Consider the following 27,888-nt stretch of genomic DNA (forward strand, 5'->3'; position numbering starts at 1 on the left):
CAGAGGCAGGGACAGTGAGTGGTAACACTGAGTCGTGACAGCGCCGTGAAGGACGAAGGCGACCCATGGGGGAGGTGGCACAGGGAGGGCCAAGAACTTGCGGGGAAGTGCGTTCTAAGCTGTGAACTGGAGGCTTAGCAGAAAGCAGCCAGGCACAGGAGTGCGGGTTCTAGAAAGAGGGAGTAACACGTGATGTGTGTTCCGAAGGGGGTGGGCAGAGTAGGACTTCTCTCACTTGTCCTAATTCAACATCTTCTGCATTGTGAAGGACTGAGGATGAGCCTTCCAAAGCTGCACACAGTGGTAACTAAATATCTTTTCTGTGATTCAAGTTCACTTTCAATGCCCTGGTTCACATCTTCCCGAGACAGGCTGGCCAACAGACCATAACTTCACTACCACTTGAGGTCCCATTTCCTATTTCAGAGAGCGGTTGCTTTCTAAGCCTCTAAGTGTTGATATATACATATTTTTAAAAAGCATCTAAAAAACACTGGACCACTCTCCTACAAACTCTTCATGCTGTTTCTTAACCACTGAAAGCTCCAAATGCTTTGTCAGTAATTTTGCCAACGGAAGAGATCTTGCTCACTCTACAGTTCCTGTCTCTGCCTCTCCTCACCCCCCAAATCCAAACCACAAGTTTGACTCTTAATAAGACCGTAAGTCTTGGAATCTAGCCTAATAAGGACATAATCCAAAACATGGAAGAACTCTGTACCTATGAGTAAATTAATGGCAGCGTTTACTGGTAACAGTGGAAAAACTGTTAAACAAACAAAAGCCTTAAATGTGCCCAAATGAGTGAACGATTAGAAAAAAATGGCATATCCGTTTTTGGAATTTATGCTGATATTAACAAAGATGAACTTATAGTAACTTAGAAAATGCCAATGAAAGACAATGTTAGGTGGAAAAATAAAACAGAATTACACACATTACAATTACAACCACTTAAGAAATAGAAATCTGAAAAATGCTGGAAAGAAATTTGCTCAAATGAGACTAGAAGGTAAATGAGTGGGCTGTGATTATGAGCTTTTTCCTACTTTCTGTTTCCTACGTTGCCTTTATAATTTAAATCTAATTTAAAGTATTAACTCCTTTACAGTTAGCAATTCGAACATTTTCAAATCCAAGCAGCACATAGGAGGGGACACAAGATAAGAGTATTTCTATGCAAATCTTCCCATTGCAGCAGTATCATCCCCCCAGTGAATGAGCATGCAGGTGTCATTTCAACCTACTGATGAACTAGAGTCTTTGGCAAAATGTTCTGGATAATGAGGAGCCTGCTCTAAGAATATAAGGGACATTTGAGAATTTCAAGCAAATACAGTTCCAAAAGTTGGAGTTGAACAACAGATTTGGAATTAAGTTCTTTAAATCAAGTTGGGCAACTCTGTGATTCCTTAGGGCTCTAGGTATAATGATGATTTCTTTCGAGAGTAAGCCGAACAAGGCCAGGATCTATGATTCTAATACTGCTCTGACTTCTCTGATTCTGATGGGTGGGTGCAAAGTTTGTAGATGGACTGACTGATTTCCTACATATCCATGGACACATAGATGTTCAAGAGTGATGCAACGTGGACACATGGGATAGGGGCTACTCGGCCCTTGGAGGGGAGACAGCAAAGAGACTGCCTCTTTCCCCACACCTATGAAAGATTCACTTGGAAACAGCCTATGGTTTTCTGTTCTCGGAGCAGGGAAGATGACCACGTCAGTTCCAGCTGCAGCAAGAGTCATTTACATTATATTCTAGTTACCTCCTGCAAGTAGACATCCCTAATGGCAGTTGTGGAATTTCCTTTCCTAGAGATTTACAACAATAGGTCAGATATACATCTGGCCTTGAATGCCGTAGGCGTGGTGTACAAAGAAACAGAATGAACAAAAATAGCAATCACACACACAAAAATACCATGGTGTGCCGCCCTTCTCTCCTAGATTCTACCAGATACAGATTTAAAAACCGTTTATATCCTGCCCCACCCATCAGCTGAATCAAAGTCCCAACCACATCAGCCTCAGAAGAAACTTAGAACGTTGGCCAAAAGTCGGTTACCTGTACTAGGAGTTCCAGCTTCCTGTCATCAAGAAGATGTACTTGACATCGACGGCCCTCCGTCATCTAGGAAGAAAGATAAACGATGGTCACTGACAGTCCTATAGCCTGATGTATAGGGAATGCACCCCCTGTGCCAGGTGCCACCAGGCATCATCCCCTGGTCAAAACGTCCCCCAGCGATATGGAGCTATACAATACCAAGAGGTGGCAGGACTGGTTCATTCGTTCTTTCCTTCCTTCCTTCAAAAATATTTATGGAACACCTTTCTGTGCCAGGCACCATGTCAGGAGCTGGGCGTACAGCCACAAGGTCCATGCCCGCATGGAGCTTACATTCTTACAGGCGAGATAGAAAATAAATTCACAAATACATTCATAACCTAATACCAGGTGGTGATAAGTGTTCCATGCATTAATCATTCTCTCATTCAATAATTTCATCACCACACATTAGGGACAGATTTCAGTATCTGGACTCCGCCACCTTGTCCCCTTTACTGAGCACCCAGAAGCAGACGAGCACCCTTCTGGCAACTGCATCTGATTTCTGTGAAGTGTCTTTCTCCGCACGATTTCTGCGTTAATCGATTATTACCTAGTCCCGGTGACAGAGGAACCCAGGAGCTAAATGCTCACAGCTAAATCTGACCCCTCACCCTTGCGCCTTTCGCTATGCACACCGCTGGCAGTGTAAGAGAGAGAACACCCAGACACAGGCACCATTGGGTCTCGGCCCCACCAGGTCTTGGCCCCGCCGGGTCTTCACTGCAGGGCTTTTGACAAGTGTCCATTCATCTCTGCAGCCCCGTCTCCTATACAAAAGTGAGTGGGCTGAGCCCAGGGGAGTGCAGCTGAAATATTTAATCGCTGGCTTTTTCGAAGCATAGCATTTGCTGGAGCCCTGGCGACATGCTCAAAGGAAATCCGTTCAAGAATGAACCTTCCCATCGATGTCAGCTGGACACCATTCTAGCTAAAACTTGTCTCACTGCACTCCAGATAGCTTCCCTGAATCTAATCTCAAGCTAGTGTCCTGACAACTTATCTCCTACACATACCGCAGCCTTAAATAACCCCAGGGGCATGGATGATAGTAAAGTAGAGTCAAATAATCAGGAAATTTTCCATCTGTGAGTGAGTGATGGGTTTTGAGTATTAATTACCTTTGTTTTTAATATAAGGTACTTCCCTCTAAATTTATAGAATTTAATTTTAATAATGGTTACATTTTACCACTGGCACACAGAATTCCCAAAAACGTACCAATGGGCTCTCACAACAGGTAAGAGCTTGCTCCAACACCACTTTCTGGGCCAGAAGACCCAGAAGTTTCCATCCAGCCCTCGTATTTTTCTATGACTCCATAGCCCCCACTGAAACCATCTTCTTTTTGCCTAGCTAGCAGCCACTTTATGCAGATCAAACGGAGGGAAGCACGTGGGCAGATCCTGGCCTCATCTCCATGCACAGCCATCACAGTCCCTTCTCATGAGCACTTTCTCCAGGAACGATGTAATAGAGAGCATCTTCTCTTCCCGTTCAACAGGGATTACGCTCTAACCATCAGCATGCCCAAAGCTGGCATGGACTCCTGTGGGAAAATTCTCTTATTCCTTCCTCAGAAGAAGCCAACCCCTCCAACTACCATCAAGTCAGATTTCCCTAGTTATGGGATCTTAACCAAAACAGCACACCCTGCTTGGATGGGGCCAAAATGAAGTCTCTTGAATCTGAGTTATAAGAATGACTCAGCAGTCCCCAGCTTGGAGAAAAAGCACCAAGAGAAGTTTTACATACTCATAGGCACTCCGACAGAGGTTAAAATAGAGTAAAAACCAAAGAAACCTTCAGTCCAAAGGTCTGCGACTTGTATATATGAGCCGAAGCTGGTGGCCGGGGACATGAGATGGGTCTATGAGAAGTCCTTATTCATTCTTTGGACTCTTAACTTTAGGTGTGACCTGCCTTAAAAGGAGAAAGGGCTCAAATCCCATTAGAATCCACCAACTTTTCACATAAAAGGCATCCTAGCTGACTGACTTCATTTAAAAAATCCATTAGCTTCAAAAAATGAACAAGTGGGACGACGTCATAATAAAAAGCTCCTGCACAGCAAAGGAAACCATCAACAAAATGGAAAGCAACCCATTAAATGGAAGACAATACTTGCCAATTACATATCTGATAAAGGGTTAATATCTAAAAGATACAAAGAACTCAGACGACTCAATAGCAAAACCCCACACCATCCTATTATACAATGGGCAGAGGATCTGAATAGATGTTTCTCCAAAGAAGACATACAGACGGCGAACAGACACATGAGGAGATGCTCGACATCACTCATCATCAGGGAAATGCAAATAAAAACTACAGTGAGCTATCAACCTCGTATGTGTTACAATGGCTATTACCAAAAAGACAAGAAATAACACGTGTTGAGAAGGATGTGGAGAAGAGGGGAGCCTCACGCACTGCTGGTGGGAATGTACATTAGGGCGGCCCTTGTGGAAAACAGTATGGAGGGTCCTCAAAAAATTAAAAAAGGAGCCACCATTTGACCCAGTAATTCCACTTCTGGGTATTTACCCAAAGAAGACACTCATTCAAAAAAATAAATGTACCCCCATTTTCACAGCAGCATTCTGTACAACAGATAAGACATAGAAGCAGCCTAAGCATCCAAGGGTGGATAAACGGATAAACAGTATGTGGTGTGTACACACACACACACACACACACACACACACACACAGTGGAATATCATTCAGCTATGAGAAAGAAGGAAATCTTGCCATTCGTGACAAAATGGTTGGACCCAGGGGGCATTTTGCTAAGTGAAATTAAGTCAAAGAAAGACAAATGATCTCATATGTGGAATCTAAACAAACAAAACACCAAATTCGTGGATACAGAGCACAGATTGGTAGTTGCCAGAGCTGGGGGGTCAGGGGTTTAAGGGAAACTGGTGAAGGGGGTCCAAGTTCAAAAGGTACAAATTTCCAGCATTAACATAGTGGAAGTTCAAGGAAGAAAAGTGATACAACTGTCCAGCATATTATTTTGAAATCCCTTTAAAGACATTTATTACAGGTTTCAGAAAATTCTCTGAATGGTGGGGACAGAGGAGAATTAAAAAAAAAATGCTGCTGGTCCTTAGCATCTTTAGGACACAAAGTTTTGAGCTTCCTTTTATCGTAAAAGGCTGAGGACATAAACACGTTCTTGACTTATCTATATTCTAATAAATCTGACAAAAAAAGAGGGAAATTGGTATCCCCAAGACACTACTATATCAAATGAAGTTTCAATTGCAGTAATAAAGAGGTAGTGTATCATTTTCCCAACATATTTCAAAGCACACAACGTATGACTTGACACTGAGTTCATACCCATACCTAGCAGTTTACTGTGCCGCTCGCTCTCATTTTCATCTGAAAAATAAAATCCTCATTCCATTAAATAATCTCACCTTATCTGCTCAGCAGGTGAAGGAATTAACTACACATCAAGATGTTAAGATCTACTCAAAGTTTTCCAAATTCATTCTTCTCTTCCAAGAAGCCTCGATTTTCAGTCCTGGGGAATTTACTTCTCAGCATGCTCCGTTTGAACGGAATTTCTAAGCCGCCTCCCTTTCGGGAAGGCAAAATGTCCCTGAAAAAAGGCAGCCCAGAGAAGTGCGTCCAAACAGAAACTCAACTTTGAATCATCATGTTTTTGAAAGTACGCCTTTCTTTGGACGGCACTGCTGTGGTGGTTTTTTTTCTCCAAGGGGGGAGAAGGGGATGGTCTGTCATTCCAGACTGAAGGAAGACTGCAGTTTCCTGTTCTCATCAGTCCAGAAAAGGTTTACCATTCTGGGTGTGTACCGGGAAAGAGTGGACATCTGTAGCTTTGTCTGGCTTTCCAGGCATATTGAAATTTTCTTTTGAATGCTAACAATTGTAAAATAATACGGCCTTGCTTGTTTTCATTTTCAGCTCTCAGGCACAATTGCAACGTTGGCAACCCCCTCAGAGGAAATCCTTTTGGAGAGCAAGGCTTCTGGTAGATGTCAGCTGGCGACCACTCCAACATAAATCGTCCCGCTACAATACAATCCCATACCAAGCAGAGGCCTGCCGAAGGCACTGCGATTCTACAGGATACATAGCAAAGTGTTATTTTGGAAGTGAGGTGTCCACTCCATCGACCCAACTTTGCTGTTAAGATACACACTGAATCAGGAAGACTATTCATAAACAGAGAAATGCATTTATGATACTAGCTTAAGGGAGCATAGCAGAATATGACATGCTATGTGTCCTATCAAGGCAGCCAATAAAATTAGCATGCACTTGGACAAGAATTGGGAGGCAAAAATAAAAAAGTTGATGTGCTAGGGTAGCAGGCTTATGGGTAGAGCTCCCTCCCATCCCATCCAAATATTACTTAACGGTTTGGTTTTGTTTTTTTTCCAGTTAAAATGTAAAAAAAGAAACTTTATCTAGAAAAATGAATGACGGTGTTTGAGTTCAGCCATAGGAAATGGATCCAGAGAAGCTTTGTTCCCAAAGAATTTGTTTTAGATTGCCTATGTTTTTAATGTATCAAATCAAATTAATTAGTTTATAAATGAGAATTACAATTGTCACACAGGTCAGAATACTGGAGACAGAAGGTCTGGTACATTCTCTCCCTGCATGTGGAATTAATGGGGAGACAACTGCGATCAGAAGTTGCTCAGGGAGCACAGAACCTGAAAGGGGGGGGGCATTAATAAATATCTATATCTGAGGGCATCCTTCTCCACTATCCTGATATATTCCTGCTGGTGGAAGGAACCACTGTCCCAATGTGGCAGGCACGTTCCCCCTCCAGGGCATTAGTAAAAAACAAATAATAACTACCCAGCAATGACAAACGCCCACAAATGGGATTTGCAGATGTTTTACACGAAGAAGGGCAGGCTACCAAGTTCAGCACGAGCAAACACGTTTTATTTGGAACATTTTCTCTTCAAATTCAAATCTAAGTAAACCCCATTTTAATATGCTTTCTATTATCACTCTTTTCTCTACATAGCACCTCCCCCTCCCTCTCTCTCCCTTTCTATCCCTGTCTCTCTCTCTCTCCTGCTCTCTGAGCCACTGCTTGGATGTCCTCCCTCTCCTGTTACTTGTCTTTTGCCAAGTAAGTTACACACTGTGGTATACACCCCTAGCTCCACTGTGGATGACATTTTCATTGAAATCTAATGCAGTTGTACAAATGACTATAGGGTCACTGATTCTGAGCTTAGCAACACACGTGGCTTTCAAAAATAAAAACTAAAAAATATTTCATCAGCACGTTACTATTATATTTCCTGAAGCACATTTATACGGAGACGGTTATCCCTGAGGCACCGGGGAGTGAGTGGGGTGAGGCAGGGTGGACACTGGGAGGGGAGGCAGTGTTCACAGACCACAGATACACCGTTGAACACAGCTCCGAACATGCCCACTTGGTTCATCTCTGTGCATAGTAAGTTACTGTATTGTGACTCATACATTTTAGAGACGGTAACTTTCTGAGACAGTAAAATAAGAAATATTAAAGCCTCACTAGGATTGTAGAATGGGAAGAATGAAAATTTTCAAAACATGCTTTATTTAGAAAAGTTATTCATACTGCCCCCCCCCACAAACCCTGAAATCTTATCCTTTAAAACTCTACCATCAAATAGAAAATACAGATTTCAAAAGCACCCAAGTCCAGGTCCAAACACAGAGCCTCCCCTCCTGGCCTGGTCCGTTAAACCACGGAGGATCCCAAGGCAGCCTGATGGCCGGATGTGCTATGGCAGCACCTCACAATCCGCCCTTTGACCTGGGCCATTCTGCGGCTCAGAAGGAAATTCCAGAAACATGACTACAACTTCCCAGTGCAACTCACTGTTGGAGCTTCTGCTCTCGGGGTCACCTCAACATGTGACTGACATTCCTCTCTCCACTCCAGTTTCCTCTCAGACTAATGAAGGCCCAATGACCCAGCGAAGGTACGAGAAAGTCACAGGCTCACGAAATCTCAATAATCATAAACCTATCACACCCAGGAGATGAATGAATACAATACTTTCACAGTGGCCTCAAGAAATGCAACTCACAGTAAATACACAGAAAGGACTTCGGGCAAATTAAAATTTACTGAAAATATGCATCCATTTGCTGCTGCTCACATTTAACTTGTACCATGGAGATGCCGGACAGAATAAATGATTAAAATGTAACTTTTTTAAAAAAGATTTTATTTACTTGACACAGAGAGATCAGGAGCAGGGGTAAGGGGCAGAGGGAGAAGCAGGCTCCCTGCTGAGCAAGGAGCCCGACACCAGACTCGATCCTAGGGCCCTGGGATCATGACCTGAGCCAAAGGCAGACGCTTCACGGACTGAGCCTCCCAGGCGCCCCATAATGTAATATTATAACATTGTAACAGGCATGGGGAGCTTCTGCCCATAATCTTTAAAGATTAAAGGTATTTTGCCCACTTTTATTATAATTTTCTCCCTATTTAAGCCTAACCTTTCTTGTCTTTAAGTGACAGTCTACTAAAATAACACCATAGGGGAAGGAGACACACGGTGCTAGACACCAGAAGTCCCATTCAGAGAGAATGACTTTGTCCCTATTTCGCCCTATGTCCTCTGACAGATTGTTTCACCTCTGTCAAGACCATGAGTCTCCTGGATTTAAAGGAAGGACACACACAGGCATGTCCTTGAGGTTCCTGGCTGCTGAATACAGTTGTAACTTATCAAACCCAGATGAAAGCGATTAAGTGAATGGCTCCGTTAGAAACAAATTCACGTGGCAATTCGACAGATTATAAAAGTTGAAAAAGCCTTGTATTCTCCAAAGCTCAACCTTCCACAAGTTTGCATCTGATGAGGTCACAGGCGGGGCTAGTGCTTTACCACAGGACCTTGGAAAGCACGTTTCGGGGCCGTGGTTGCTCAGATCCCACCTGCCTTCAGCACAAGGAACCGGGGCTTTCTCCGACAATGCAGGGAGTGAAGTCATGGTGTCACGGGTGCCCTCAGGGCTCGGGGGGCCGCACAGGGCCACTGCTCTGGGGCGGACCCTGCCACCCAGAAGACCACTGCCGTCCGTGTGTGATCAAGCCACAGGTCCTGTAGGACAATCCATCTTAATCTCCCCAGATGGTACTGCAGGGCAAAGGGTCAAGAAACACTAACAGTCTCTGGGCCTGAAGTTAGAAGACAAGGAACGGACCCAGACGGGCAAGTGGTGAGGACAGCCAGGGAGCTCCAGTGATGGGCTTGGTGATATCAGTGCAGAGGAACTGTGTGTGACCCAGCGCTAAGCTGCTGGCTACGGAGGAGGAAAGGAGGAAGGGTATTCTTTCCGCCTTCCAACAAGACATTGCAATTCGAGGCAAGCTATTGATGTGGAGGTGGGACAGGTCCGTTGCAGATGTGGAAAGACAAGGTGGAGTCAGTGCCACCTAGGGCCACAGTGGGACAGGCCATCACTGTCCTCTGAGGCCAACCACTCTGAGTACACGGTCAGGAGGACACGGACGCCGGGAGGTCCAAACGCACAGGCTCTGCAGGCTGGCTGTGCACCACGGACATGAACTTAAGTGCACGAAGCGTCCAGATCTGGAAGGCACAGAGCTTTCTGCATTTCCTTCCAACTAGCCAGACGCCTGGAGAGCGGTAACTGGATTGCCCCACTTGGCTTCTGCTAGAGCATTTCTGCAGACAGGCTTTCCTTTCTCTCCGGGTATGAACACTCCCTACCTCACGCACCACACACCTGTGCCCTTCTGCCGCCCACACTTTCTGGGTCTGCAACGGAGTCCCTGGAGACACAGAGGGACTTCATCCTCTCGACAGGGAGGAGGAGAGCATTTGCAATACCCCATCGGGCCTCATTCCCTGGTCTATGTCACAGAGACGATCACAGTGCCACCCCCGGGGCTGCTGTGAGGAGTAAAGGTTAATGCAGGTAAACAGTGTGGATCTCTGCTTGGTGCACAGGAGGCTCTCAATCAATATTATCTTTAGAAGTTTCCAGTCAGGGAATTCAAGTCTCCTCCAAGCAGGAGTGTCAGAAAGGCAGCAGACAGTGTACCTCCCCTCCAACCCCAAATCCAGGATGGCCCCAGGTGAGGCTGAGGCTTTCCATCCACTCACACAAGATTTTTTGCTCTGTGGCAGGGTGGGTGGGGAGGCTGGTGTGGACAGACTTCATCTGGGTGGCTGTCACCTGAGCAAGCGCCAGGCCTTCATGGAGCAGGGCTCTCTGGGGGCCTGGCCATACATAGACGGGGCACTTCATCCAGATAGGGGGCCTGGACAGCCAGTCCTTCTCCCCAGCAGCAGCGGCTCCCAGAGTCATCCTGTGTGAGCTGGCAATCACCAACAGAGAGTGGATATATGGAACACGGAGGAGGCCTAAGAAAGGAGGCTGAGGAAAGTCAGTGCATGACACGTAGGTCAGTGCTGGCCAGACAGCAGACGCTGCCAGACCACAGTCCGCAATGTTAGTGGAAGAGACGAAAGCTCTTGCTCCTGTTTCTCTGGGTGGGTTCTATTGTTCTTACTCACACGCTGTTTGCAGCACAGATGTCCGTGTAGACATCCTTTAAAGGCAGCTGAATGAGGGATAAACCCCGATAAAGCCTAACATGCAAAGAAGCAGCAAGAACCTATGTACCCAGCTAACTTCCCACCGTGCCCCTTAAATCGGACAGATGTGAGAGAATGACAGATGTTCTCCGTCATGTGGAGTTCTGGACCTGCTATCTTAGTGGCAGAGTCCTGGGGTGGAAGGAAGATGCTTTTTCTAAAAAAAAAAAGCAAATATCTACTCTGTCTTTGGCTTGGATGACTATACTTGGAATTTTTATAGTAGGAAAGGAGGACAGAGTAGTCAGACAGGGAAAACAGTTTTGAAAAATCCAGGGAAAAAAAAAGGTGGACCCTATGGACCTAAAAGAATATTGTTCTTATGAGACGGAGACTTTCATAACCTAACAAAAATAAAATTGAACGAGAGAGTGAAGAGTGAGATATCCAAGGCACACAGAGTTATTTGCACAGAGAACTCCCAAAGGAGACAAGATTTTGGTATAATATATGCAACATGTCAAGGGTGCACAGCACATTATACGTACTCTGTGCAAATATGAGGAATGTTTTCAGTGCATCACAGACTGACAGGGAAGGAGCTGGAAAACCAAAGCTGACATGCAAAGTAAGGAAAGTTTAAGAACAATCAAAAAACCTTTAAAGATAGGTTCAAGCAAGACGAGAGAGGAAAGGAATGTTTTCACTGTTTGGGGCCAATCGATTTTTGTTAAAAGTCGAACTGCTGAACTACTCAGTTTTGGGTTGGTTTCACTCTTCGGAGGCAAGAAGGGAAATGGTGGGGCTAACTACTACACTATAAACTAACTGCACCTCCTTCCCCCAAATAAATTCCTCCTAGGGTTCATAAAGTGAAGATTAGAAATAGGTAATTATTGGGGCACCTGGGCGGCTCAGTCAGCTAAGTGTCTGCCTTCAGTTCAGGTCATGATCCTGGAGTCTTGGAATCAAGCCCCACATCGGGCTCCCTGCTCAGCGGGGAGCCTCCTTCTCCCTCTGCTCCTCCCCTGCTTGTGATCGTGCATGTGCTCGCTCGCTCTCTCTCTGTTAAATGAATAAATACAGTCTTAAAAAAAATAAGTAATTATTTATTAGGGCTTTCTAAGCATGAAAGCAATGGATGAATCCAAAGGGGAAAATGTACACACAGGACTACCTTAAAAATACTTCAATTAAAAAAAAATAATTTTACTTCACAAGCACCTGAACAAAAAGAAAAAGCAACTGCAAATTTTGGGGGGAGGGTGATAACACCTACAATGAGGGGTTAATGTATTAAAGATAAAATTATTTGGTTAGTACATAATTACAAATTAATATGCAGGTTACTAATACCCTACAGGAATAAAATTACACTGCAAATGACTAAAAAGCTCCTTTGGCTGGATAATTTTTCTAGAGAAGAGATATATCTCTGTCTCCAGTACTCTAGAGAATAAGTAATCTAGTGACTGACCCATCCTAATGAAATAAGGGGGGGAGGCTACAGGGTGATATATAATAATGTCTGCCATAGTGTGTACTCATTCAGCAAGTGTTTATGGTATAGTATTATGTGCAGGGCATCTCACTAGATATATAATGATGAACATGATTTTGTTCCTATGTTTAATGAGCTTCTATATCCCACAGAGAAGATACTGTTGTTAACAGACCATTACAGGGTAATCTGTGTGGCAACAGGGAGGGTATGAGATGTTCCGGGCAGAGGGTGGGAGGGACCATAACTCACACCTGGGGGACTGGTCAATACTCAGGTGAGGAAGTGGTATGTGAACAACAGGACATCTGGCAGAGGCAGCCTGATGTAAGAAGGTTGGGATGGGAGGGAACTAGGCATGTTCTGGAAACACTGATTGTGCAGAAGAGATGGGAGCAGAGAGTGGTGGGATGGACCAGGAGTGGTGAGAAAACCAGCTAGAGAACCCTATTTATGGTGAGAAGAAGGCCATATATTCAATGGCCTGAGGGTGGTGCACTCACTGATGAAATAGCCACAGAACATCGTTTTCTTTTTCTTTTTTTCAAGATTTTAATTATTTGAGAGGAGACAGAGAGAGCATGAGGAGGGGGGAAGGGCAAAGGGAGAAGCAGACTCCCCGCTGGGCACAGAGCCTGATGCAGGGCTCCATCCCAGGACCCCGGGATCATGACCTGAGCCAAAGTTAGATGTTTAACCGACTGAACCACCCACGCGTCCCTGAACATCATTTTCAAATCAATTTCATCCTAACTGCAGAAATGAGAACAGTCTGGAAAGAGTGTTCTAAGTACAATTGTTGGAGCTCAGTGTCTAAGAAAATACACATGCACTTGGAAAAGCATAAGGAAATACTAAATATAAGCTGTCTTTCTCAATATCTGCACTACCCCCAACAACTTATAACCAAACGAAGAAAGTGTGCTGACCAAATGTACAGTTGACAGGGAGGTTTAGATGGTAGCTTCAAAATTTAACAGCTGGGATCATATTATTTATAGTTCAGGGTCCTATTCTTAGTTCACATGCTAGAAGCATAACTTCCTGAATAATGGAATTAAGAAGCCTCCCACACTCCACCACAGTTAAACCATTTCTGGAAATCTGTGTTCGTTCTGGGCACCATATTTTACACAGGAAATGAAAGAAAGTGGAGCAAGGCAAAGAAGAGTGATCAGACTGGGTAAAGATCTGGAAACCATGTCTTCTCAGGACTGACAGGAAAACCGCATACCAGCTGAAATAGCAAAGGCTCTAGGACAGGGTAACCCTATATAATCTATTGTCCATGTCAAGACACATGAGCAAGGGAAAAGGGAAGTGATTATTGATTCCATGGAGATAACAGATATAAATCCAACGGGGCATGCCTGGATGTGGGCACTGGCCAATTTAATGATTTTATGCTAATCTGATGATTAAATTTAATAATTTAATGATGAGGGAGAAGAACTTTTCTTTGGTGGGCAGAAATGGAATCAACAAGCAGAAGTTCCAGAAGACACATCTGAATTCAACAGAAGGGAGAACTTTCAAACAAGCATCATTGTTCAAAACGGAATGGGTTGCCCCATCGTCACTGCACGTGATCAGGAAGGGGCCAGAAGACATTTAGCTGGGGACATTGTAAGAAAGGATTATTGAACACCGGGGGAAGGGGGGACAGACACACCCTAAGGTATGTTATGGATATATGTGCACACCCACAGAAAAAGAATTTCAAAAAAAAAACCCAACAAAACACCTCATTCTAATAACTCATGTATTTACTTATAATGCTCCTGTTACAATATTACATTTGATGAACCAAATGTTTGCAATATTTCCTGCTTCAGAAGAGTTTTTTTAAAAATCACACTACAGACTGGTAGGCAAGAACACATTATTCTACTTTTTTCCCTACCAATTTCCTTTGCATAAATCTGCAAGCAAATGTCCTCTATTTAAAATACAATGTGACAAATGGCTAACAGACACATGAAAAAATGTTCAAAATCATTAGCCATCAGGGAAATTCAAATCAAAACCACACTGAGGATACCACCTTATGCCAGTTAGAATGGCAAAGATAGACAAGGCAAGAAACAACAATTGTTGGAGAGGATGTGGAGAAAGGGGATCCCTCCTACATTGTTGGTGGGAATGCAAGTTGGTACAGCCACTCTGGAAAACAGTGTGGAGGTCCCTTAAAAAGTTAAAAATTGAACTACCCTATGACCCAGCCATTGCACTACTGGGTGTTTACCCCAAAGATACAGACGTAGTAAAGAGAAGGGCCATATGCACCCCAATGTTCATAGCTGCATTGTCCACAATAGCCAAATCATGGAAGGAGCCGAGATGCCCTTCAACAGATGACTGGATTAAGAAGCTGTGGTCCATATATACAATGGAATATTACTCAGCTATCAGAAAGAACGAATTCTCAACATTTGCTGCAACATGGACGGCACTGGAGGAGATAATGCTAAGTGAAATAAGTCAAGCAGAGAAAGACAATTATCATATGATTTCTCTCATCTATGGAACATAAGAACTAGGATGATCGGTAGGGGAAGAAAGGGATAAAGAAAAGGGGGGTAATCAGAAGGGGGAATGAAACATGAGAGACTATGGACTATGAGAAACAAACTGAAGACTTCAGAGGGGAGGGGGTGGGGGAATGGGATAGACTGGTGATGGGTAGTAAGGAGGGCACGTATTGCATGGTGCACTGGGTGTTATACGCAACTAATGAAGCATCGAACTTTACATCGGAATCCGGGGATGTACTGTATGGTGATTAACATAATATAATAAAAAAAATCATTAAAAAAAAAACAAGCCTGGAAAAAATAAAAAATAAAAAATAAATAAAAAATAAAATAAAATACAATGTTGTGGAGTGGTTGACTACATGAGTCTGTCACTGGTTTGGTATTCATGTATTTGATAACCAAGAACCTCAACGACATTTTCTTGGTAACATGAATTTGCCTATTTTGCTCCAATGTCTAATTCAACCTGTCATTTTTAATTAAAATATTTTTTTCCAATTTTTGCTTATATTATGATTAGTGGGATGAGACCACACTGTAACAACTATGGGTCTTATGAAACAACAGATAATCCATTTTTACTGAAAGTATTCTGTTGACGTTAAAATGGTATTAAATATGTGTGATCGAAACAGGATGACTTGACTGTGATAATGGCACTCAATACATATTTTTACATGAATTAATAAATATATATTCAAATAACATATATCCTTACATGCCATTTCAAGGACAACTGCAAAATCTAGGTAATACATAACTTAATTTGCATTCAGTGAGATATGTTTTTATTTTGCCTACACCCAGGCTATGGAACACATGCCTTCTTTGTAGCCAGAGGACCACGTGTCAAATTAGTAGCATTGCTGTCAATCTTCCATCACTGATAGCTGGGGCATCTTGCCACATAGTTTGGGAATGGGTTCTCCTTCACGTAAACAATCCCCTTTGTGTATAATTACACACAAACTCTCCATTATCCCAGGGGATGTGGGGGGGTGGCGCAGAAAAGAGTATTCAAGACCATCTGCAAGCTACTGCAATTCTATTCTTAGGTCTTCGGCATTCCTTTCTTAGGTGACTCTAGAAGCACAGGGGGAGAAGGCCACCTAAGACAGTAGCGTGGCCCACCTGCCTTCATAGAACCTGCACAGGACACGTCAGGAAGCAGCCACTTGTGCCTGTCATGCCCGAGCCCAGGGACCCCAAGCTCAGAGGCCAAATCCTCCAGGTTTGGAAGGAAAACATTCCAGCCCGACAGCTGACCCTTTTGAGATTCATGCTTAAATCAAGACCCAATTTCCAGTGGCATCCCCACAAAGCGCATCTGAAGACCACGGATGACTCCATCTGGAAAGCCACAGTCCTGCAGCATGCTCCCAGCTCCTGGGGACAGCCCCAAGACCTCGCCCTCGCTGGCCAAATGCCCCAGTAAAGAGGTGTAAGGAGAGCTTAGGAAACGGAAGTGCTTGCATCGAGGGCAGTTTTTCCAGCTACCTTTGACATCCGTATGGGGCAGTCCATCTGGGCTGGAGGCCACTGCCTGGATATTTACATAACTAGAGTTCTCCAGAAAGGATTCTGCTGGAGAGTCCTGGCAGGGCCTCCCCGCACTTGCGCGAGCTGCACTGGCGGCTCCTTTCCTCTGCTCATCTTGTCAGAGTTTCCACACTGGCTGGCTGCCCCCCAAACCACCCCAGACCCTTCTGGAGACCTGCTGATGGGGCTCCTGTTGCTGCTGCCACAGGACCATGCACAGGGTGAGTTTCTAGAGCTGTTCCATTTCTTCCCGAATGCCACTTAAAAATGAGGGTGGGCATGAGGCTGGGAAAGGAAGGGAAATGGAGGGGAGGTGGGCAGAGAAGGAAGGGAGAGGATTCCAAAAGCAAAGAGGGCCCCCCACCCTTTTTCACCCACGGTTCACAAGCCTCTCTGTGGAAAAGCTGTCACAGGAAATAATGTAGTGCTTTGAAACTCAACGGCCATTTGGTAAATGGGAGATCTAAAAATATCTGGGGTACATAGCATCAGTGAGCAGTCACAGAAGTCAAGATGTTCTGTTGTATCTGCGAGTCAATTCACAAATTCTAATTGAACACAGAGCAATTTCTCAAAGCTTTCGGCAGGAGGTAATCACTGTGTTGACGACACACAGGAATAAGGATGAAGGGGAGCCTGCTCTTTGGGCTGCCTCCATGGCAGGAGGGACGACGGATGGGTTTTTGCCTGTATCAGCCCTGATGAAAGGATGGCAGGGTCCCTAATCTTTCCTCTTTCCTGATTTCACTGGGAACGCTGGTGTGAAATGATTTACACGTGGCATTCCAAACCTGTGGACACCAAACTTAAGCGTACTTTCAGCACAGGCTTTAGGAGAGAGAACTGTGTAGGGGAAGCCAGGATGTCACATCAGAAATACAGGGGGTAGGGTAGTGGCTACAGTTTAGATCCTTCCTACCACCTGGCATGGAGCTTTACACACACCAGAGTCTCAGGAAATATCACTGACTGAAAGGACGGAGTTACAGTTCTTGATCGTGGTGATGGCTTCACGGGTGTGGACATGTGTCAAAACTTATCAAATTAGATCCTTTAAATATGTGGAGTTCACTGTATGTCAATGACCCATCAACAGATCTGATTCAAGTATGAAGGTTAAAGATATTCTTTTCACATATCAAAAAAGCTACAGACCCTCAGGAGGATACGGAGAGCTCCGTCTGCAGCGGGACATCTCCACAGAGTTCTCCACACTTCAAGGAATTATTTCATTTCTTTCTTTCCTTTTTTTACAGATTTTATTGATTTGAGAGAGAGAGCACGTGTGTGAGTGCACAAGCAGGGGAGGGGCAGAGGGAGAGGGAGAAGCAGACTCCGCACTGAGCGGGGACCCCCACATAGGGCTCAATCCCAGGACCCTGGGATCACGACCTGAGCTGAAGGCAGACGCTCAACTGACTGAGCCACCCAGGCGCCCTACTTCTTTATATCTCATATTCTTTTTATTTGAAGGTTGGTGCTTACAGTTTCCCCCCAGATGTTGTTACATTCAGGACGGAGGCCTGGCATCGTTACTCATCATCTCTAGGTGGCTAAGCCCCACTTTGCATCTCCACCCAGAACTCCTCCTTTCCCGGGCTTGTGTGTGATTCTGTCTAAACCCACCTGCTCAATATCTGCATTTGGCTATCCGTTAGGATGTCAGGCTCAGTGCCAAACAGAACTGCTGACCTGTCTTCTTCCCCAAATCAACTCCACCCACAGCTTTCCCCTCTTGGGTAACGGCCACTCCATCACCATGTTCTGTTCTTTAGGCCCCAGCGGGGCACTGCTCTCTTCATCTCACATCCCACACCCACCACACCAGAAAACCTCATTGGTTCTCTCTAAAATATCCAGACCCTGAACACGTCATCATCACTTTATCACTTGCCCGATTCTTGCAACGCCCACCCACCTGGCACCTCCTGGCCTTGCAGTCTGGTCCCCACACAGCACCCAAACCATCCCCGTGCAGCCCAAGGGGGGCCACGATGCTCCCCAGACCTGTACTCTCCAACCACTCCCCCTCCATCAGTCGATGCCTTCAAGGTCCCACACGATTCCCACCTGTACGCACCGCCCCCTCAGTCTGCTCTTCCACACTCATCTCCTTACTGTTCCCTCTGGGTCACTCTTCCCTCCCAGGGCCTTTGATGAGCTCCTTCATCTGCCTGGAATGTCTCCCATGGCTCACCTCTTCATATTCTTCAAAGCCTCTGCTCTAATACCACCCTTCCATTGAGTCCCTTCTTTTTTTTTTTTTAAGATTTTATTTATTCATTCAACAGAGATAGAGACAGCCAGCGAGAGAGGGAACACAAGCAGGGGGAGTGGGAGAGGAAGAAGCAGGCTCATAGCAGAGGAGCCTGATGTGGGGCTCGATCCCANCCGGGATCACGCCCTGAGCCGAAGGCAGACGCTCAACCGCTGTGCCACCCAGGCGCCCCCATTGAGTCCCTTCTGATCCTATATTTAAGATGGCAACTTTGCCAGACTTTCTGATCTCTGCTTTATTTTCTCCTCAGAGCATGTGCCACCTTCTAGTGCACCATGTAATTTACTATGTTTGCCGTCTGCCTCTTCCTCTTGAACTGTAAGCTCCCTGAGGGCAAGGCTTTTTATCAGTTTTGTTCACAGACACATTGCTGGGTCATAAGAGGCACATGATTAAGTGTGTGTTGAATGACTGACCGAATGACTGACTGGCTGATTGAATGACTGACTGAATAAATGAATGAATGAACTGAGGTGCTCAGGTACTTCCTGCCAGCTGGGGTTTGCAAGACCAGCCCTCATATACAGGATGACAGCTGTGCTGTACCATCCTTACTCTCTGGCCCTCTGACACAAACACATCCAGAGAGAGAAATCCCAGCTGAAAAGCAAAGAGAGAAGAGCTGACAGATGGGTAAGGACACCACGTCGTGCAGGGAAAAACTCATTCTAGCTATCTGCAAACGAGCAAAGAAATGGGAACCACAAGCTCAAATAATTACTCAGTTGTATTTTTGAGCACTCACCAAATGCCAGACATAATATTAGGTGCTGCAGAATCAAAGATTAATAAGACACGGTTCTTTCTTAGAAAGGTGGAAATCATAAACAGGTCATTCCAATTCAGATCAAACCTGGAGCTGGGTGCCATGAGGATGCTTTGGGAGAATAAAGAAGGGAGAGCCTCTCTGCTTGGAGGAATGTGAGAAGGTAGCTTGAGGTAGCTTCAGAGGTTTGAATTCAACAATGAGCAGGGGGTGGGGGGTGTCCCCGGCACAGAAGGGAGGGGAGGGGCCACTCAGTCCCCAGGATGAGCGTTTGCAAGAGGCTGACATCCAGAAAAGGCCAAATGTGCTTGGGGAAAGGCAAGGGGGTATGTGGCTGTATACAACAGATTACATGTTTGTGCTGCCCCTCCAGACCCCCCCCAAAGAAAGGCATGTGTTAAGTCCTAACCTGCAAGGGATGGTTCTTGAGGTGGGGCCTCTGGGAGGTGATGAGGTCATGGAGTAGAGCCCTTATGATGGGATTCATGCCCTTATGAAGGAGAGCCCAGAGGGTTCCCTCAACCCTTCTGCCCTGTGAGGGCACAGAGCAAAGGGAGCCATCTATGAACCAGGACGTAGGCCCTCCCCGACACTTCCCACATCCAAAACTATGAGAAGTAAGTTTATAAGCCACCTAGCTTATGCTATTTTGTAGCAGCCCAAACAGACTGACACAGTACGTCAAAGTTAGTGTAAGAAAAGAAGTTTAAGAGACGAGGAGCTGCCAGGTCGTGGTGGGTCCCTCTAGCCCTTAAAAAGTCCTGTGAGTTATAGGAAACGGAGGCGAGGGGGGGCAAAGAGGCTAGGGAGGGGGATGTGCATGTGCTGCGTGTATGTGTGTGTGTGTGTGTGAGAGAGAGAGAGAGGAAGGTGGGAAGGGGGTAAGCTGTGATGATCTTAAATCACCCAGGAAAGAACGGGGAGGTGCTGAACTATGAGTGGGTACCTCACCCCAAAGGAATTTGGGAAGGAAACATGGGAGCAAGGTGTTAGAGAAATTTATTGTAAAGGCCTGATGAGCTTAATGCGAGTCATGCAGCCAAGAGGAAGAGCGAGGCGGACCCTTGACTCACTGGTCACAGGACAATGGCTGTTGAGCTTGGGAGGAGGAGGGACAGAAGTCGTCAAACCACCAACCGGTCAGAGTAGTTAAGAGGTGAGACTTCGCACCGCACAGCACTCCGCTCTGGAATACTGTCAGAGGGTGCTCCTTTGAGTGGTCAGATTGAGAGAAAACTGATAAATAGCCAAATGGCGAGCCGGCCATTTCAAAGCCAGTCTGCCGGGAGGAATCCCTCCCTCGATGAGGGTCTGAAGAGACAGGCAGGAGCGAATGCTGTGCGCCGTTTTCAAGCTCGCCTCCTAGTCACCAGGGAAGCTGCAGGAAGCCCAGCGTCCTCGCTCCCTCCCGTCCTCCATGAAAATAAGGACATGTGCTCACATACTGACTTTCTTCCTTTTCCAAGGTAAAACCAAAAACAAGATATAAAACTTAGAGCTTATGGAATTTTTCAGATGGGTTTTGTCAGTTCCCTAAAAGTGTGGTCAGTTCTATTGGCAAGAGGAAAAGAAGAATCTAGCCCTATAAGAAACAAAAAACCTCCTGTGGTTTTGGATATTGTTCTTTGAGTATCTGGATATCTTTCCAAGTTGGAAGTTCTAGATCTCTGTATCTGAAGAGTATAAAATCTTACAACCTGAGGAATAGGGTGGCAGACAAACCAAATTGTGCAGGACAAAGAAACCATATTTTCCACAAGAAGGAAAGGAGGAACCACAAACAAATGCCAGCTTATATTTTCTCCAGAAAATGACTGACTCACTCCACCCTGTCCAGGCAAACTATTCCTATAGGCTGTCCCTAAGGGTTCACCTAAAATATAACCTTGTCCTGCATATGGCTATCATGTTCTAGGAACACTTCCCTTGGTTTTATATTTATTTAATGCTCTGTTGCCTGTGTGCCTGTTTAATCTGTCTCCAGAAGATGGACCATCTCTCATTCTTATTTATTTTATTTAACACCGAGAAGGTTATTAAGTGCTTAAATAATTTCTGATGAATATTATGCAAATTAGTTTGTTGATTGCTCATGCTACAGAGAAACTGAGTATTTTCAGAGTTGTCAGGCGGTGGGTTCAATGAGAAAAAACTCTAGGATCTAGGACACTCAGGTTCTAGGCTTGTTTCTTCTATCAACTCTCTGCAGTAATTACTCGAACGAAACATACATAAATGAATAGAAGCTGAAAATCTTCCTAATGATGGCAACGAGTGGGAAGTAATCAAAGAATGTTTCAGTGATTGGATTTTTTGCCTCTGTTGTAAAGAAAAAGATGGCATTACCACTGACTGACATAACCTTTGCAATTCTTGTTTTGATTCTAGTATTCTTTTCCAAGATAAAAGCCCTTCCTGATCAGTTTTGAAAACTGAAGAATTCAAATTCTCTCTCTGCCTTTCAGTGAAAAGCAAAATCATCTCTCTTCTCTTCCTTCCCCTCCCCTCCCTAACCCTCCCCATATTAATGTTCCAGGTCTTGCTGGAGTCTCATGGATGTGGATGCAGGAAGAATGCCAACCTTTCTTAGTAAGTCTTTTCCATCCCAGTATGTGGGGATTGCTAGGGGTATGCCTTTACCTGCAGAAGTCTTTCTGGAAGGCCACATGACCCGTAGTATCAGAGCTAACAGCTGTTCCCTTAAGCTACTTTCTCTTTATAAAATGCACCTCAGGATTGTAGGTGAGGACGAACCATTTACTGTACTTCCATGACCACTGGGCTTCTCACACCCACTGTGTGTTCTAAAGTCCCTGTAGTTAGTCATGCTGAGCCTTCCGGTTACATAAGCAAGTCATGGGGTGGGGGATGCAAAGACAAGACAAAAATCACTTATTCTAAGAGTCTCTCATATTTTTGTGTTAGGCGTTTCATAGATAGTGTCTCACTGGCTCCTCTGAATGTAACTTTTCTTGTCAATAAAAAAATTGAAGCTCTGAGAGATTCAGTGATTCAGTTATTCGCCCAAGGCCTCAGGGCTAGCAAGAGGCAGAACCGGGAATCAAAGCCACACTAGATGATGCTACGGTTCCACTCTCTGCCCACCATACTTGCATGCCACGTCTAAATCCTGGCCAAGCAATGCAGACTCCATAACTGAGGCCTTGGTGAGGACCTGAAGCATCTGTAAGCCTCTCCTCATCTGTTAACATGATCTATACACCCCTTCTCGTTCCTAGAACTCCATCTATCTGAAATCTTTGACCTGACTGATAATCCCCAAATCCCATCTGTTCATGGTTCACAGCCGGCAAGGAACATTCAGTGTGATGTCAGCCCCCGCTACGCTGCTGGGTTCGAGGCCTCTGCCCTCCGGCCCAGACCTGCAGGCTACATCTGTGCTACTGGTCACTCTGTAGTTACTCTGTTACAAAACACTCGACCATTCCAATAAAAGGGGATTGAGAAGGCAGAACACTGCTCTCCATTGTGTTCGGCTCCAATGTGGTCCTTGTCCTCGCCCTCCCCTCTCTTCTGCTCTCTCTCTCTGAGCCACAGAGAAATGAGTATCTGATATTTATTGGGGGGTAGTCAGTGGGAGCAGAGGAACGGGTATGCCAGCACTGCATTCCCCAGCGGTGTGTAGGTATGCTGCCCAGCTCCAGACGTGTCCACACTATTCGGTTTCCTAGTTTGGGTTTGTCACATCTATACACTTGTTCACAGGCATGTGGTGAGAGCATAATTGTGCATTTTACGGTTATGAATGGCACAGCCTGGCAACTCTCCGATCATCATTTCCATTCGCTGTCAGGCATTATCAATCTAATTCTCCATTACACGCCTTTTTTTTTTCATGCATTCTTCATACAGCAAGGACAAAGAAAGGCAAAAGCCCTGCAAAGAAGACTGAATCACGAGAAGAACAGGCTAGTCTTGATGGAAACTGTGGAGCTACTGCCTTAAGTTTTGGGGGGGTAGCTTTTGGCTAATTTGAAGTGAAAATTATTGTCAAAAGGTTTAGAGTTTTGCATCTGTACCGAGACTTCTGGCCCTAAGGTTGGCAAGGCATTACTGACTGTGAAAGAGGGGCCGCACCACAGTATAGGCTAACACCAGGTAGACACAGGATGCCCTCACAGGGTACATTTTACTTTAGGCCATGGGGTGTTCTAAAGATGCCTAACTATATCTATACGGGAGCATGGTATGAGAAAGTCACTCAGTGATTTCCTTATACCAGTAGGGTCTACTGAGTACCCATCACAATCAGGGAGTTCAATGCAGTGAATACCAAGTGAACAGAAGTATGCAGTAACCATGGGCTGGCAAGTAATTGCTAGTCAGAGGGAGACCAGAAGACCCATGTGGATATAGGGAGGGTGTGCATATGGCTATTCTCGACCATGGACAACTACTTTCTTCTTGTGCTGCATCATGGAATGGCCAGGTCTCTAAGTTTAAAAAAAACACCAGAAACCACCACAGATGATAGAGATCTAGCCTAACAAGCTAGGTCCTGGATGCTCCACCTGGATGCTCCACGTGTGAATTAAGAGTCAGCTACGCCTGTGTGTACTCGCTCAGTTCCGACCGAGGCTACCAGCCTTGATTTTTATTTGGCTATTTTCCTTGATTCTTATTTGGTATTAATAAGGCCACTGAACTGAACCAGATCCCTATAGTCTTCATATTTCTTCCAACAATCATAGTCTTTATTCTTGGCAGTAATTTCCATCTTCAAAGAGAAAAGCATTTCTTTTTGGGGGAAAATACCTAACTTCCCCTGATATGGTTAAGAACTGAACACACATACACACACTCACGCACGCACTCACTAGCACCCCAAGTAAGCATCAGTGCGATTCACTAAATAGGAGCAATGGCTCTGATCATCTGTGAGAGGAACAGAGGCATAACGATCGATATTTTTAAGATGATGGTTCTAGGGGTGGAACTGACTGCCACAAATATAAGGGTGTGTCTAAATTATTCCTTTTAAGAGAAAGACATGCTGATCCCTTGGGACACAGGAAAGGGTGGGAGCTGATGGATTTGGGGAACCAGAGGAAACTGCTGTGGAGAGAATTTTTGATAAGCTGGATTTATGCTGATTCAGAAAACTTCTCACAGGACACGGTAGTGAAACCAGCAGGCCTGTGAGTGCAGTGGTGACCCTGAAGGCCAGAGCTCCAAGAGCTACTGTACCAGCTTTTCAGATGAGACGTCTTGCGAAAAACAACAAAGGGAAATACTACGGAGGAACTAGAGTCTGATTAGCGCTCAAATGAACACAAGGTAAAATACTCAGATCCCACAAATGGGGAACGGTTGGGGAACGGTGACCACTTTGCCTAGATTCTTTATGGCTCTGCTTTTGCTTACTGTGGGACAAGTTCAAGTATCTGTGTATCCTATGCAACTGATGGAATGCTCCGTTACTCCTTTTGTCACTTCAACTCCAGTATCGCCTTGTGTTGCTTTCATCACATTTCAGAGGGAAATGGGCAGCAAAGAATCAGAAGCAGGAAGGGGAGTACACAGACCACCACCGTGTCCTGGGGAGGTCATGAGGGGTTGTGAGCCTGAAGCACCTTTGCTCAAGGGGACTACGGTTTTGGGGAATTTAGATCGAAGGACCAATGGAAGATCTTTATCCCAAGGCTTATGCTCCTGTGAGGTCTCAGAAATTATTTCTAATGGAGGTGCTGAGATTTTCACTATAGGTAAACCTAAACAGAGAACTTCTGCCATGCATTTTATTGACACATCGGGTGGCATCTAGAAAATAAGAGATGTGAATGGAAGTCATCATTGGATCCGGACTTATCCATTCTGATATTATGCGGAGAATGGATGAAAATAACTTCAAGGGCTCTTTAACTGTGATCATGTCTACTTCCCATTTTGACATATTAAACTAGAAATTCTCCAGAAGCTGTACTGTTCCTTCTTTTTTAAAAAAGTATGCATAATTATCTAAGAACAAAGCTTTAGATTTGAAATCACTTGTTCATTCAGTTGTGTCAGGCTAAACACAACCCTTATAACAGAGACGTCTATACATGAGTAGAACTGTAAGTGTCTTACACACACACACACACAAACACACACCAATAATGTGAACACAGTGGTACACATATGCAGTAAAGTCAGCAGTGATCTGAGGAGGAGGTCTCACTCCACCCCACACTTACTGAAGCACACAAGTACCCAGCAGGTCCCCTCATACAAGATTTCCCAGACCTTCATCTCTTCACTTGCCTTTCCCATCACAAACCCATCACACTTTTCCCTCAACTCATCAAAGTTGATTCTAGAGCCCCTTCCTGCACAAACGCTGGCATGCCCACGAGTCTACAGAGCCTTCTCCCAAGTTCCAGAACCCAAGGACTCATTGTTCTTGGCTTGTTCTCTGACCTCGGCCTGTGACTTTGCTCTTCCAATAAAAATGAGCACGGTACACATCTGGGGTGCACTTCTCATGGATTATGAAATCGGTGACTCACCGAACCTCCAGGGGTCTCAGTTTCCCCAACGACAAGATAATGCTAATGGCACTAGCCACCTGCCCGGCTATCAGGGGACTTGGCAACAGCGTCTACAAATCACCAAGAGGCCCTATGCCATAAGTAACAAGTCTTATTAATAAAATTAGTTCAAGACAAGTGCCAAAGAGAATACAGCAATGGCAGCAGCAGAGCACACTTAGAACAAAAGAGGGTAGAGGGATTCTCTGATCGTCATTTCTACCAACAGTGCCTCCCTTTAATACAAGAAGACTTTAATCTTTCTTTCTTTCTTTTTTTCTCTAAAAGGTTATTCCTACCCACACAACTTTGCGCATCCCCCAAAACTTCATTCCAAGTTAGCAGGAGGCAACATTCTATTCATTGGCAGGACAATATAGTATTGATTTCAAAGCACATCCAAATATTGCTTCCAATTACATTAACCATGGCTACTTAACCTCTCAGGACCAAATGGATTCCAATCTATTTGCTGCATGACCCTCATTCCTGTTGTGCCTTAAATAAATTCAGATTTCATCTGCAGCAGAATGGTTCCCTCAGCCAACAGAAGTGGCTCAGCCCCTGATACTGTGCGTTGCAGGAGCTAAGTGACACTTTGAGAATCAAAATCAGGTTTCTGACCATCTGAGGGTTTGGCCTTCTGGCCTTGTCCAAGTCAGACTCCAAAGAAATGGGGTCAAATGCAATGAATGAACATGAAGTGATGAAAAGTTTGGGGAAAAACAGTGAAATGTGCCCTCCTCTGTCCCCCGAACCCCCACACTCTGTCCCATATTTTCAAGATGGCACACACAGCTAAGTTCCAGTAAGTATAAGGTAGAGATTTTTGCATCCAATTCCTGAGGAATTTCCCGGGGCTGGCAGGGGCTTCCCCTGGATGAAGTCAGAAGTTTGCTCCTGGCTCTCTGGCTGGTGTTTTCCCACACCTGGCAGTCACGCTTTTGGAAAAGGACGAGACTTCGGGGATGCTGAGCCAGAAGGGGTGTCTAAGCAGCTGCTCAAAACCCAATCAGGTAAACACAGATCAAGTCAGCCTGACCAGGTGTCTAAAAATACAACTGTAGCTACCCCGATACTGAACAGGCTGTCAGCAATGAAGAGCTCAGATTTAGAAACGTGCCTGCCTTAGGTGTTCTGAGAATCCCTTTCATGCGAAGCTGTGCGGATTCAAACTGCAAGACGCCAGAGTAGCCGTAGCAGCCTCTATTGGGATGTTCCATTCATAGGGGAGGAAGAGCCTCAATCATTCATGGTGGGGTCAGGGAGTCCTTTACGGGCATTGGATCGCCCCGCTCAGCAAGCTGAGCTTCCGGCAGCCAGCCGGGCATGGCTGCATCATTCAGAATGAGTATGTCTATTAGGAAACCACCGCCAGCGCTATTATTAGAACGGCCATCCCTCGGAAATTTTGCAGCATTTGCTTGAATCTTCTGAGCGGTTACTCTGCTCACAAGGTATTGGAGAAAGGCACCGGGTTCCTGATCACACAGGGGCGGCCCACACAGCTTTCAAAGTGCAGGACTGGCTAATCTCTAAATGCTATAGGCACAAACGTTTGGGCATCTGTCTGCAACACAGAAGCAACGCGTTTGGTCATTTTTAAATGACCGCGTACTAAAGAAGGTTTCCTTCTGTTCTCCTCCTCCCCCTTCTCTATGCATCAAACTTGCTGCAGCCATTTGGAGTGTAAAAGAGCGGTGTATTTTAGCAGGATCATCTGACTGCTTCCTGCCACCCTCGGCACCCAAAGGACAGGACTCCCCTGTCACTTCCACAAAAATGGTTTTTCTTAAAGAAAAAAAAATAAATCCCACCCAGGGCTGCTCTCTGCAATGTCCTTTCCTTTCTCCCTGGGTAAATTCAGACAGCGTAAGGTTGAGACGCCAGAGAAAGTGTATGGGGGGGGGGAGGGGACGGGTAGCAGAAGGGAGTGTAGTAGGTGCCGCACGTGGGGTTTGCATTGAAAAAATGTCACATCCCCGACATTAAATACTCTACGCTTCCAGTAAAGAAGTGTCATGTCCCTTTTACCGGCCCAGC

The 27,888-nt window shown here is 45.2% G+C and overlaps 1 protein-coding gene across 1 annotated transcript in view; it reads right to left on the minus strand.

Moving 5' to 3' along the window:
* FRMD4A (FERM domain containing 4A) overlaps positions 1 to 27,888 on the minus strand; it is a 313,707-nt gene that overhangs the window by 209,409 nt on the left and 76,410 nt on the right. Inside the window, 1 exon segment of the mRNA XM_034644343.1 lies at positions 2,072 to 2,137. Within this exon segment, the coding sequence (XP_034500234.1) occupies positions 2,072 to 2,137 (66 nt within the window).

The sequence above is a fragment of the Ailuropoda melanoleuca genome, chromosome 15, assembly GCF_002007445.2.
Source record: "Ailuropoda melanoleuca isolate Jingjing chromosome 15, ASM200744v2, whole genome shotgun sequence".
Classification (NCBI taxonomy): domain Eukaryota; kingdom Metazoa; phylum Chordata; class Mammalia; order Carnivora; family Ursidae; genus Ailuropoda; species Ailuropoda melanoleuca.